A 14,739-nucleotide genomic window follows, 5' to 3' on the forward strand; every position below is an offset into this window, starting at 1 on the left:
CACTTCCCATCCAGCTCCCTGCTTGTGGCCTGGGAAAGCAGTTGAGAACGGCCCAAAGTCGTGGGACCCTGCACCCGCATGGAAGACCCGGAAAAGGTTCCAGGTTCCCAGCTTCAGATCGGTGCAGCACCGGCCGTTGCGGTTCACTTGGGGAGTGAATCATCGGATGGAAGATCTTCCTCTGTCTCTCCTCCTCTCTGTATATCTGACCTTGTAATAAAATAAAATAAATCTTTAAAAAAAAAAGGTGATTATTTACTGGTGCTAGCCTAATCGATAGCAAGCAATTAAAATCGAAGACACATTAGTAATGGTTTCCTATAAAAAAAAACTGATTGAAAAGAAATACTGATTTCATTATTAAGACTCATTTTCATAATTACCTTCTTACCAAATGACAGCAAATAGCTCAATGCTTCACCATGCTTACTCACTGCTGAAGCTCGTAAGCTGGCTCAACCCTGTCCTGTTCACCACTGTGTCCTGCAGCACTGTCCACAGTACCCGGGCAAAAAGGAGGTGATCAACAGACGTCTGAAGAACCAAATCCAGGGATGAGGAGGTAAAATAACTTTATTGGTTTCTTTTTTGCAAATCGTTCTGCTCAAACTATAAACTGGTAGCTCTAATTTTTAGAAATATGGATTTAAAAACCTTACTTGAGAGGTGGAAGGACATGATCACTCGTTCTTACACACACATACAGTAATCCAGATTACATGAGTCAAAGTTACATTATAAGCTATGAGATATCAATAGTATATAAATAAAATTTAATAGTGAAAAAGGGATCTGGAAGCCCTGTAAATGTTTACCTTACATATTTTTGGAGTACATCTCATGGATTAAGGAAAACACAGGAAACTCATTTGTTCAGGTGGTTATTTAAGTGTTTACATACATTCTTTGTTATTTATAACTAAATTTACATTTCCTCATATTAACATATATTCCTAATTAGCAGGTAATCAAATTATGCCTGTGAGAAAAATCCTTACAGTACCTTCATTGACTTGCTGACTCTAAGAAAACACTGAACATGAACATGTACAAAAGAGGCATCTGAATAAAACAGCATGTGCATTCTTTAATATTTGTACAATACAAGCTTTACATTTTTGTTTGGAGCAAATCCGAAGAAAACTCAGGCTTCCCATGCTAAGATAATGGTTCAGGTGACTGCCACAGAAGTACATACCAAACAAACCAAGTCACATCCTTAGGTTTTGCGAGTACTGAGAGGATTTCCCCTGCCCTAGGTGCTTTATTATATTCCTGAAAAGTATAGGAGCAACAGCTTATCACAAGTCTCCACTAGCGTAGTAATGATGGAATCAAAACAACACATCAGACTTGTCAGGATGCGAAGATGCCAAACAGCTAGAAGTCACAGTTTATGCTTCTTCTTGCTCTGGATAATTAAGAATTTTACGGTGTGCCTGACGTAAATATTGCTGCTGTTTGAAATAAACCTTAAATGCTCCTTTTATGGCAACAAAAGCAATTCCACCCTAGAATAAAAAGGAAAATTAGTTTTTAAGTTATATGTTTAGAGACACATAATTAAATTTACTCAGATCACATGACAGGGGCATTGCTGCTGAATTAATTCAGATGACTGCAAATAAAAAAGTTCTCTTTTCTATCATGGGGTGAGATAGGGAGAGAAATCAATCACTGCATGCAATGGAGGAGAAGGGCTTCCTTGGTGATCCTGAGTCATCTTCCACTCTGCTACAGAAAGGAGAACGCCAGCACACTATTTCAGATTCCCAGGAAAGGGTGGCGGCAGTAGGAATAATGGCAGCAACCACCACCAGTGGGTACGGGTCTCATTTAGTCCTCCCAGTTATCTGGAAGTAACTTCTCCCATTTTCTCCATTCTAAGGGCACAGAGAAGTCAAGAAGTTTGATTTGGTTTCACACCAAGGCAGTTTCTGAGTTAGGACTTCAACCAGGCAGTCTGACCCTACGAGCAGATACTCATCATTGTAAACCAGCTGGCAAGAGGAACGTGTGGGATGATTTGTGCACATCACAGGAAGAATGCCCACAGCATTGTTTGGAAAGGCCAGAACTGCCACAGTGATTTCTTTTTATTTCCTTAAAAGCTATCTGATGACAGAATCAAACCAAGGTGTAAGGCAAAGGAGCCAGATATCAACTACTTAATACAGTTCCCCAACCTTATAAAACCAACAGTTTATTCTCCTTTTATGCCACTGGAAACAAGTAACATTGAAGCCATCTTACCAAGATTGTCCTTTGTAAATTAGAGTTAACACTACTGAACATCAGTTTACCAACTATTGTCGCAATAGTAGGAAAGACAAGGGCTCCACACAAAATTCGGGTAGCAGAGACATGATCTGCTAGAGGATTAGCCTCAGCTGGAATTCGAGGAACAGGACAGCCAATACCTAGAGGAAAACAAAGCAGTGTTTTAGTGCTAATAAATCAGAATAGCTAAAATATCCTCAGAAAATTTCTAAAATCATGTTACAGTTTGAAAACAATATCAATTTGACACGTACTTTATAAACACAATTCACAGGGTCCAGCACAGTAGCCCAGCAGCTAAAGTCCTAGCCTTGCATGTGCCAGGACCCCACATGGGCACCAGTTCTAATCCAGCCCCGCTTCCCATCCAGCTCCCTGCCTGTGGTGTTAGAAAGCAGGTGAGGACGGCCTAAAGGTTTGGGACCCTGCACCCACGTGGGAGACCTGGAAAAGGCTCCTGGCTCCTGGCTTTGGATCGGTGCAGCACCGGCCACTTGAGGAGTGAATCAGCCGATGGAAGATCTTCCTCTCTGTCTCTCCTCCTCTCTATATATCTGCCTTTACAAAACAAAACAAAAGAAAACAAAAAACAACACAATTCATGGCCTTACCTGGAAATATACTGTTCAAAATCTGTAGTTTATTTGAGTATTTACGCCATAGTCTAAGCACGTAGTCCTCCCAGCGAATCATCTTGCCTAGTATCAGCATGACAGGAATAGTAGGAAGTCCGATCAAAAGGAATAAAGGATCAGCTCTCTCCATAACATCCAGACCTTCTTTATGGCCTACCACCTATGAAACAGAACACGACTAGAATCATAATGCAATAAAACATTGAATATTGAAGCTTAATTCATTTTATAGAAGATACTTAATTTTTTAAAAATACAGAAATTAAAAGCTTAAAATGTCTGTTTTCAAGGAAAAAACAGTCTTGAAGCTATTTCATGTTATACTGGAATAAAGTTTTAAAAATGGCTGATAATTGAATACACTAATGGAACGGAAGGGGAGGCACTCTAGTTCCTCTCATTCGATATGCTTAGACTGGGCTAATCAGAGGATAAAACACTAGGGACTCTTTGTCTTCCAAAGAAGTATCTATACTCTTGTTCTTTGTTTAGCAGGCAGGCACAGCCGGGGAAGTGGCAGGAGTGGCCTTCAAGACCAGGACTTTCAGATCACTCACCTTTGGCTCTCTGATTGACTGCTTAGGGTGTTAGGGTTCTGGCTGGCAAAGTGTGTGCTTCACAGACCTAACCTGCTTAAGGTCGGTTTTTAAGGAGGAGATTTGGGAGATCATAGTAGCAACTCCAGTTTTCCCTACAGATCCCAGGCATTTTCCAGTAGAACTCTAGGTATGTTATCTATGACTTAATAAAGCTAATACAATCCCTTCCCACCTCTATCTGGGACTTGGGGTTATTTCTTAATTGTTTTAGAACCCAGAAGGCAAGAAGGACAAAACTTACAATTGTGAAATTCTACACATCCTCTCAAAATCCTTTTAACCTCCTGCTTGGTCTTAGACTTACATTCCTCTCAGCATCTCCATTCCTCAGGAGAGTTTCTTATTTCTGGTGAATTTTCCTGAAATCCTTTCAAAGATCTTGAATGATATTTCCCTTCAGTGCAAAGTCTCAATGCTTGTAAATTAAGGCTGTTTCTCTGAGGAGTCATTCTCATTACTTTTAACAGGGGAAGGTGAGTGAGTCTTGGGCTCCCTGCTCACTCAGGTATTGTACAACAAGGTGGCAATTTGATTTGGAGATACCTATAGTATGCTATTGTTCTGATCACACTTGAGAAGTGAGTGAGGAAAAAAGGATATTAAAAAGGATCTTGCCTGTCTCTTGAAAGAGGAGAGAAATAGAAAAGAGGAGAGGGAAGATTATAAGCACCCAGAGATGACAAAGAATCAGGGAAATAAGCTCATGAAATATAAATTGGATTTCTCTAGAAGTAAGGTGCTCTTTGTGTCAGCCATTACATCTGATGATTTTTAAGGTGGACAACAAGGGGATGTGAAATAAGGTCATGCTGAGAATGGTCAGGGCAGACTGAAATCCTAGGAATCAGATTTGACCCAGGTGAGTATGTTTGGAGAGGGTAAAGCTTCAGTTAGATACAGTCTAGGCCTACACAGCACAGAGAACTTATCTAACCAAGATACGATGTTAAAGGGGAGGCTAGCCTCTTATTAAGGTCAAAAGTGATGGCACTGGATACGGTATCTCCCATGTCTCCTCACAGAAATAAACACCTTCACATCTTGCATACAGAAGGTAATTATTCTAAGTTGCCCTGAAGTGAAATGGCCTGTATCATAATATTTCAAGAGCTCCAATTCCACAATTTGGCAAAAGTGGATTATAGCCTAGGGACTGTTTTATCCATTATGCTCTTATGGGACATTCCAGTTTTGTATTTTTATTTCCCACATAATGACTACTTTAAAATTACAACTAAATGTGATTAAATTTTCTCACAGTGGTAGCAATTAAATTTCAGGCATTTGGAAGAAAATCTTTCCTTTTTTTGATCTAGAAATATAAAGCAGTGTGAATAGGTATGGACTATGGCAAGGGGAAATTTGTGCATCATGGTAGTGAGAACCTTGTAACCCAGAGGAAATTAAAGGGAATAGGATAAAGGATGAGCGAAGATGGGGCCCCGTACCCCTGAAATAAAGTGTAGACAATAATGGGTCAGCCTTAATGATGGTCTACACAGTCAGTGAGACCCCAGTATTATCAGGAACAGCCAGGTTTCATGCTTCAAAACCAAATTATTTTAAAACTTCAATTCTGGGGGCCTGACGGGATGGCTTAATTGGCTAATCCTCTACCTTGCAAGTGACAGGATCCCATATGGGAGCTGGTTCATATCCCAGTTGTTCCACTTCCCATCCAGCTCCCTGCTTGTGACCTGGAAAACAGTGGAGGATGGCCCAAAGCCTTGGGACCCTGCACCCGTGTGGGAGACCCGGAAGAAGCTCTTGGAGCCTGGCTTTGGATCAGCTTAGCTCTGGCTGTTGTGGCGATTGGCAAGTGAACTAGCAGACCTGTCTCGCCTCTCTGTAGAGCTGCCTTTCCAATAAAAATAAATTAATCTTACAAACTTCAATTCTGGGGTAAGATTTACAAAATACAGAAAAGCTTCTTAAAGATTTTACTATCCATGATGTCTAATAGGCTTAGAGCAATATGCCTGTCCCACTCCCCAATGCCCAGCCTTACTGAAGAACTAAAAGCTGGATCTTCATATTCACATAGGTTGCAGTTTGTTGAAGATGAAAGGCTAAAATTTAATTAACTGTAAAATACTATTTATTTGGGACTCTCTTTTCTTTTTTTCAAAATTATCTAAGCTGGCATTGTAGTGGGATGGGTTAAGGTACCATCTGAGTCCCAGCTTTAGACTGTCCAGTTCTGACGGGGGCAGACATCTGGGGAGTGAACCACCAGATGAAGAGCTCAGTCTTCCTGTTCTCCCTAACCCCAACTCTGCGTTTGAAATAAATAAATTCTGGCCTAAGACAGGAGCTTCTTCAGATCCCTCCTAAGGACTTGGGTCTTGTTCCACTGCTTTCCCCGGGGGCATTAGGAGGGGGCTGGATGGGATGTAGAGCAGGTGGGACTTGAAACAGTGCTCATATAGGATGTCAACATTGCAGGCATTAGCCTATGTGTGTGTCATTGCACTGGCTCTGACCTTTTTCTTTTTTTTTTTTAATTTATTGCAAAGGGAGACAGAGATCTGTTGGCTCACTCCCTAAATACCTATAATAGTCAGGGTTTTCCCAGGCTGAAGCCGGGAGCCTGTGACTTGAGGTCCATGTACTTGAACCTTACCTGCTGCCTCTCTGTACAGATTAGCAGGAAGTTAGAATGAAGATGGAGTTGGAATTTGAACCTATGCATCAAGTGTTCCAAGTGGAGTCTTAATTGCTGTGCCAAATGGCCACCCCAGAACCCTACTTTCATGGAATAGTGATGAACCAACAAGTTTTCCCATTCAGATTTAAGGATAATTAAACACTATAATTAAGAGTGGGTTGTCTTCACTTCAGAGACAAGAACAGGAACTAGGCTGGATATTTAAGTCCCACTGTTCCAGGATTAAATGTTCCATCTGCCTCTAGACCAGGCTTCAGTTAAGGAGCCCTAGATTAACACAGGAATTTTAATGCTTCTTCCTCGTTGTATGGCACAGGAATAAGTAATAAAGTTTATTCCACAAAATTTGTAATGAAGATTAAATGCATCAGTGCTTAAAAGATGTCCAGCCAGGTCCTGGGTGGGGGTAGGGAAGACAACTGTCATGTGTAATCACAATAGAAATTGAATCAGAAGGTCAGATTCAAACATACTCCCCCACTGCCCTGCCCCAACAGGTGAGCTTGAGCTGGCTCATGGAGAGGGTGAAGGCAAATGGGAAAAGAACAGTGATCTGATTCCTGGATCTGATTAATCCAACTTCCAGAGCCTTCAGAGAAGAAAAGGGGAAGAAGGAGCCAAATGTTGAAAAGCAGATCCTAAACCCTGCTCAGGGTTCAGTGGGGCTTATTCCCCAATATATCTGCTTAGACCGGGATAAGTTATTTTACTAACACTCTTCATAACCATACCACAGTTAACTGTTGTCACAGCCAGTCCTTCTCAGTTATGGGCTAAAAAGATCAAAGATGTTTTCAAGTCAGACAGTATATGTGCAGATTATTGCTAAATGATGCCACAATATTTGTAACTTTGGCTTGCTTATACCACTTCCATTTTATCAATCCAAATTATTTATTCCAGGGGCCAGCCTAAGGTTTACTTTTCTTGAAACTCTGAATTGGGGTCAGCAATGTGTCACAGCTGGAAAAGTTGCCACTCACCACACCAGCATCCCATATGGACACTATTTTTAGTTCCAGCTGCTCCACTTTGAATCCAGCTCCCTGCTAATATACCTGGAGAAGCAGTGGAAGACAGGTCAAGGGCATGGGCTTAGAATGAAGCTCCAGGCTCCAGGTTTCAGCCTGGCCCAGCCCTGGCCATTATAGCCATGTGGGGAGTGAAGACTGGAAGTAGGAACATATCTCATTATGTTCTGTCTCTCCCTCTCTTTAACTCTTTAAAATAATAAAATCCTTAAGTCAAAAAGCCCCAAAGTTTGAATTATCTTTCACTTTTTCTAATTTAAAATCTTGTTTGTGGAGTCTCTCTTCACACTCGCTGAATTGTATGAATGCCTTAGAAGGACAGGATGCCTGATCTCAGGGAACACCTCATAGACATGTAGTCTGGTCTTAGCTGCAGGACTGGGCCACCTCTGTAGCTGACTTCCATGCAAGGACGAAAAACACCCAGATACACACAAAAGACAGCCAGCTCTTTTAAACCAATAGAAGAACTGAAGTGCTTCTTCAAAGAGTAGACAGAAAAGCAGCTGAATGATATTTCAGGCCAAGTTCTACAGCAAGCACCTAAGTCTGTGAACATTCTGAGGTAGACATGGACAACCAGCAGGCCTTACAATTTGATATAGAGAGAACAATGAAGAGCCTGTGTGAAGATGGAATTTGTTATCTTAATGATACCAGGGACAAGGCCATAGCCGAGGAAGGGAAGGTCTCTGACTAGTGATGGGGACCCATTGGTGAGGATTGAATTTGGGACAAGAAAGCGGCAAGCTTAGGGTCACAAGCTCAAAGTTGTAAGTCTCACCGACCTACCACTCAAGTAACAGCTCTAGGGCATTCTTTCCCCTCCCAGGGTCCCTCAGGGAGCCCTGAGGCAGCATCAGTGGAATAGCTCCACCACCTAGCACCAATGTAGTCTGACAGCAAGGAATGGTGCACCATCCTGCCACAGACATAGGAAGGAGGGTGGAAACATTTCTCTTCCTTGCCTTTCCTTGCTTGATTCTCTCCAGCAGACCAGATGGGTCTGTAATTCCCCCTCACTTTTCTAATAAGCACTAAAACAAACAGTGCAAGCCTGAAGTTGGATCATGGTGGTACTCTACATATTAAATCAGGCTAAGGAAATGTAATCTTTTTTGGTAGGTGGTTTTTAACCTTTTTTCACTATACTGATGGTAAATGTTTTATACTTGGGACTCATCTTGATGACTGTTTCCTTATTCTTTTGGTGCCATCAATATTTTATGAAGAAATCTCACAATACTTTGTCTCACCATGACTATCAATGCAGCAATTATAAAAGCTGCTCACTAGGGATCCTGGCACAGATATTATAATGCAGCGTCTTGAATATTAGATGTAACTCCTTCTATCCCATTTTCTTCTATACACTCTCATACATGTATAGATATCTGCATTTTAATCAACTTTATTTGAAAGTCCAAATTAGAGATAGAAAGATCCTCCATCTGCTGCTTCACCCCAAGATAGGCTGAGCTGAAGTTAGGAACCAGGGGCAATGCGGTCTTCCACAAGGGGGCCAGAGCCCCCCACTCTGGGCTATTTGCTGCTGCTTTTCCGAAGCCATGAGCAGGGAGCTGGAGCAAAAATGGAGTGGCCGGAACATAAACCAGCATCCAAATGGGATGTTGGTGTCACAGCTGTGGTAGCTCAACCTGCTGTGTCCCAATAACCAGTCGCTCTAATTTACATTTTTTTTAAAGATTTATTCATTTTATTACAGCCAGATATACACAGAAGAGGAGAGACAGAGAGGAAGATCTTCTGTCCGATGATTCACTCCCCAAGTGAGCCGCAACGGGCCGGTGCGCGCTGATCCGAAGCTGGGAACCTGGAACCTCTTCCGGGTCTCCCACGCGGGTACAGGGTCCCAATGCATTGGGCCGTCCTCAACTGCTTTCCCAGGCCACAAACAGGGAGCTGCCGGGATTAGAACCGGCGCCCATATGGGATCCTGGGGCTTTCAAGGAGAGGACTTTAGCCGCTAGGCCACGCTGCCGGGCCCTCTAATTTACATTTTTAAAAAGCAAACACAAGTGTGGCAAATCTGAGCTACTTATGAAACACTTAATCATTCTGCTGCTCTTAAAAAGCAATACTTAAGATAACAGAATAACATAGGAAGATGGAGAGTAAGATGTTGATGGAATTATTTTAGAATGATTCATTTGGGAAGAAGGATTGACAGAAAAGAATGAAGAATAGCAATCAAGAGGATCCTTTATCCACCTGGGTATGGCAGACAATGACAAGAAGCCAGGTGCTAAAGACTGGAAAGGAAGCCCAGATGCAAGACATATCAATATGATAAAAATATTTGGACTTGGCCAGTGTTGGGCCATGACATACCAGTGTCAAAGGGAGCCCTAAGACTGTAGGATGTAAACTGAGCAGATGGGGGAACAATAGTAGTAGTCAAAACTTGGAGAAATTATGATGATGGAAACAGGTCTAGGTTGTAAATGGAAGAGAAAAAGTTTTGATTTCAATAATGGTGCGTGTGGAATCATAAGAGATTACTTAAGGAGAAGGATCCAGCAGGGCTGGATTTCAAAGAGCAAAGAGAAAGATCTGAACATGAAACAACAGAGATGACTACAGGAAATCTTCAGGAAGAAAGAGAATAGTGAAGGGTCTGGTGTGAAGTATTGAAATTTAAGTCTAGCATTCATCACTGGTGGTGGCACTGTTAAAATAACAAAAGACTGGAAGCAACTAACTGTCCACCAATAAGAGACAGATTAGTAAACAATTGTAATTTTGTAAGAATACTATAGAGATTTTTATTTAATAATATATATGAAAAGTTTTCTAAGACTCACCATGAAAAAATAAAGAGATGCGGCTAAAATAAGCTTTCTTTTGGTAAAAAACGTAGAGAAAGGTGTTTATTTTTCTCTCAAATACATATAAAAGAAGTGTGGAAGTATGTATGTGTGTGTGTATATATATATATATAAATAAAAACAGTGGCTAGCTAGGGAGGAGAGGGGTAAATGAAGCACAGGAGTAGGAAGACTTTTTGCTAGATGTTTATGTTTTCTTACTTTTACACTACAAGAGTGTTGTTATTCAAAATAATAACTTTAAAATATCCTAACAAGAATTTTAGATCTTTACACAGTAGTTATCACTGAATAGAGTAAAATAGTGAACCTGCATCACTGTCACTGCTCCATAAGTCACAGCTGTCCAATAGATAGAGCCAACCATTATTCCCGCTGCAGCAAATGGACAAGCTTTTGAGATCAGTCTATCTGCAAGATCCAAGACGTAAACAACTGGACCTACAATACAAAGAAAACAAAGTTCAATATAATAGTTGCTGAAATGACTTGGTCAATATTTTCTGAAAACCTAAAATACATTTATGAAGTTGGATATTCTGATGTTTTAGAAATAATTGTTATAAAATTGCTAAGAACCTGGATTTGAACAGGTTAGAATTTCTGTCATTTGCATGAACAGCTAATTATTACTTCTTAAATTCTAAGAAATATCCTCTTCAAATTTTCATCTGTATTATTGAATAAAAAGTCAGATCCCCAAATATAGCTACTGCTTATAAAGAAATAGTTCTCTCAGTTCCACCTTAAATACACTATCTATTGTAGAATCAAAAGGCCATTTCCCCTAGCTCTTTGCAGTTACTAGCAATGATTAAATTATTTTCTACTCAGTAATTGGAATATCACTTCTCTGACTTCATGCATTGTACAGTATGTAAAGAAAATCAAGGCTATTTTCTTATTTACAAAGTAAACATCTTATTTATTTCAATGTGCTATATTTAGTTGGATATTATTCCTTAGCAATCTTCATCTTATGACACCAGTTTTTATGGCACTCTAGAACCTGTATGTGCCAATTATGAAATTAGGCTATTATTTCCTTCTGGAACAACTAAATTACAACTAATTACCATTAAAGCCCCTCTTAATTTTGCAAGATCAGGGGTGGGTATTTGACGTAACAGTGAGAATGTAACACAGGGCCCATGTCCCACACTGGTACTTGGGTTTAACTCCTGTTTCTGGTTCCTGGTTCTAGCTTCCTGCCAATATAGAGCTTGGAGGTGGTGGTGAAAACTTAAGTGGTTGGGTTTTGTCCTTAGGTGAGAGATGCAGATTGAGTTTCTGGCTCCCAGTGTCATAGCCATCCTGGGAGTGAACTAGCAGTGAAGCAATGAAAATGCTCTGTTTAAAAAGTCAAAACACAAATAACAAAAATTTGAAGTCAAAGAACTGCAAAACCAAAGGAATATGAAATATTTCAGTAAACATCTGAAGACTCTATTCATATGATTATGTGAGACATTTTCTTAGAATGTTTAAGAATTACCTACTTTTAGAGTTATCATTCTAAAAGAGAATACTATATATAAAACAGCTTATTTTCACTGTAAAAAGAACATGGCAATCTGATGATAAAATAATGAAACAGGTTTAAAACAAGTATTCTGTGGAGACTCAATCAAGACTCCCTGAAGATGGCTTGAGGCAGAAATATCACTTGTCACTGTGTAGGCAGACTACATAATAAAGTAGAGAAAATATTAAAGGAGATGTTGAAGGACCTGTGATTTAAATGTAGTATATTGTAAGTTCTATCCTAGAGAACATTTGCAACAAAAAGTATCTATTGGAATCAATTGATGAAACAAGTCTGAGTTCATGTTGACTATCATTTAATACAAGTTAGCATTTCTTGAGTGTTTACATGATACCAAGTGATATGCCACAGGCATATTTATGTAATCTCATGTAAGGGTGCAATTCTCAAAATACAGAGTTTTGCTGGGTTCATTTTCATAGCTCCTTCAGAAGGCACAGTAGAAATTACCTTAGTCAATCACGAAAGAACCCTCAAATGCTGGAACTAGAAGTTAAGGACTGTGAGTATGAATAAGGAAATCCTAGAACTAGTCTCCATTAAAATCATTTGAGGAAACCGAAGTCTCCTCAGTTGCAGGCAACTGCCTAGGTTGCCTTGTACCTAAGCAAGTGTTACCTGCTGGGAGAAAAGAGCCAGTAGCTGGCGGTCATTCTGGGCCTGGTTAATGCTAAATTTGTGTTAGCTATACCAGTATAGTTGCCTTTTTATTTATTTATTTTTAATGTTTAAAGATGTGGGGAAGGCAGGGAACACCAGGCTGGAACATACCATCCTGGCCCCCAGACAGGGTGCTGCAGATGGCTTGGGTAAGGGGGTTGGGGAATGTACTGGAATGGGAGCAGTACCACAGTACCTGCCCACAAGGGTTGGAGCAGGATGTGGACCATGTCAGGCTGGGGCACAGCATCCACCATAATGCAAGAGAACCAGTTTAGGGGGCAGTTTCTGTTGGGGACTTGTGGGCTTGCCTCTGTGGGTTTGTGAGGAGAGCTGGGGGTGGTAATGGATCGAGCCAGAGTGAATCCACCCGACACTCATGGAATCGGGGGCTAGGAGAAGGCCAGGCGTAGCCAAGCTGAGGCACTTGCCAGCACATGCAGGGGCTGAGACTGAGGGCAGACCATGCCAAAATGGGCATACATGGGATCTGGGGCCAGGAGCCAGCCTGGTAGGGGAACATGGGAAACTCCCCTACCAGGCTGCAGTTCACAATGATGGGAAGCACAAGAGATGGGTTTGAGGGCGAAATTGACCAGGCAGCTTGCATACACTGATATGTGCACTGGCTGCTGCAGGTCACAGATTGAACCTGACTTTGTATTGGTTGGTGCACATAAGAGTCAAGTCTGAGATCACCCCGAAAGGTTTCTTGGGGGATTCTGAGTAGAGTATTGAACTCAGGCTCTGACCACAGGGAAAATCACTGGCCACATGCAGTCCAGCCTTGGATTAGATGTATTGAGACTAGGCCTCCTCAGCTGCAGATGCTTGAGCAGTGGACAGCATGCCCAGGTGCGCAAAGGGGACATGACAGCCAGCTAATCTAGGCCAGCAGACAACATCAAGTGCCTTGTCAGAGGATGGAAAACAGAAGAGATTGGACAATTCACCTAGCCAAGCTTTGCAACATGTTCCCAGGCCTGTGGCTGCACTAAGGTGGATTTGGTCAGCCAATGGATCTTGGAAAGATTTTCTCAACCCTGGTGCAACAAAACCAACATCTAAGAGCTATCAATACCACTCAAATGACACGCTCAGTACACTCTTACCCATATCAGAATCTCTAGGATGTCATCAGGTGACTGTCCCCCATCCCTCTTCCCTGGGGTACTGGTGTGATTTGACAGCAAGGAGTTGGCTTCCTCACCCTCCACTGACACAGGAAAAAACCAAACATTTGCCCAACCACCCTGCTCCGTGCCTGGTCCTCCGTACCCTAATCGGAAGGCCATATGAGCGTGCATCCCTCTCATCTATGTAAACAATATTAAAAAATTAAAGACATAAGAAAACATGCACAGATTCTTTCCAGCACATCTATCCAACTACATATTCCATCCATTTGAAGTTAAATCTGTACAAAAGATCCCTTCTCCTTACCAATGCAAGGCCTCAGCTCTAGCAATTCTACCTATTCTACTATAGCTCCTCCCTACTTTTAACAGAATTATTCTCATCAAGTGTTAACATTGCTTCTTCTCTGTGGATCCTGGTTGCCTCACTATTCCATTTCTCTGCTCCCCTTGCAATAAATTTCTTGAAAGAACTGCCTGTATCTTCCTCCTTTAGTTTACTCTGGAATCTATTCCATCAACACTGCAAATTGAGGTTAGTGACAATCTCCACACAGCGAAATCCAACAGTTTAATTTCAAGCTCCATGGCTTATCAACAAAATCTTGACACAAACAATCCCCTGCCTCCCATGCATATGTCCAAGTACAACATCAATATCTCCTGGTTTATTATTATTTTTAAATTTTTCCCTTGTTTACTGTTCAGTTTTCAGTTTCTCTTACTGGCTTTTCCTCCTTTTTTTTCTTTTTAATTCTTGTTTTGTTAATTCAAGAAGCAGAGAATCAGAATGAGAGAGGAGAGGCAGAGAGCCAGAGAATGCCTCCATTTGCTGGTATTCTACTGAAATACTCAAAATGGCCTGGACAAAATTGAGGGGTCAATCATGGTGAATGGCAAGGACTTGGCTACTTGAGCCATCACTGCTGCCTCACCCTCCACTGACACGGGGGTGTGCACTGGGGAAGCCAGAATCAGAGCCAAGAATGCTGATGTAGGATGTAGTGTCTTAACTGCTGAGTCAAATGCTTGCATTACTTTCCACTTCCCTTCCCTTTTTAACCACTAACACATGCCCAACTTTATTAATTCTGTTTCTACTTCTAAAAATTGGAAAACTATGTCCTGTGAGCCAAATCCATCTAGATGCTTGTTTTTATGAAGTTTTATTGGAAGAAGTTCACATAACAAAGTCTTTTAAGATATTTATCATCTGGTTCTTTATAGAAAAAGTCTGTTTTGTTCATCCTGTATTCCTGTGACTCTCTTAAGTATTTATTAAATTGAATTCTCTGTTGGGAAGGTGCTTCTAGTACTTGGAATTAATTACTACTG

The 14,739-nt window shown here is 41.1% G+C and overlaps 1 protein-coding gene across 5 annotated transcripts in view; it reads right to left on the reverse strand.

Moving 5' to 3' along the window:
* Positions 1–547: 547 nt before the first annotated feature.
* MARCHF5 (membrane associated ring-CH-type finger 5) overlaps positions 548–14,739 on the reverse strand; it is a 48,286-nt gene continuing 34,094 nt past the window's right edge. For 3 of the 5 annotated variants that reach the window (XM_058671361.1, XM_058671359.1, XM_058671362.1), the window contains 4 exons: positions 10,373–10,503; positions 2,892–3,075; positions 2,254–2,420; positions 1,068–1,511 (listed from right to left, as the gene is read on the reverse strand). In XM_058671361.1, coding sequence (XP_058527344.1) covers positions 1,395–1,511; positions 2,254–2,420; positions 2,892–3,075; positions 10,373–10,503 — 599 coding nt within the window. In that variant the 3' untranslated portion in view covers positions 1,068–1,394. Of the gene's footprint in view, positions 1,512–2,253; positions 2,421–2,891; positions 3,076–10,372; positions 10,504–14,739 lie in introns of all 5 variants that reach the window. The other 2 variants (XM_058671360.1, XM_058671363.1) reach the window with 2 other exon arrangements.

The sequence above is a fragment of the Ochotona princeps genome, chromosome 13, assembly GCF_030435755.1.
Source record: "Ochotona princeps isolate mOchPri1 chromosome 13, mOchPri1.hap1, whole genome shotgun sequence".
In the NCBI taxonomy this organism is placed as follows: domain Eukaryota; kingdom Metazoa; phylum Chordata; class Mammalia; order Lagomorpha; family Ochotonidae; genus Ochotona; species Ochotona princeps.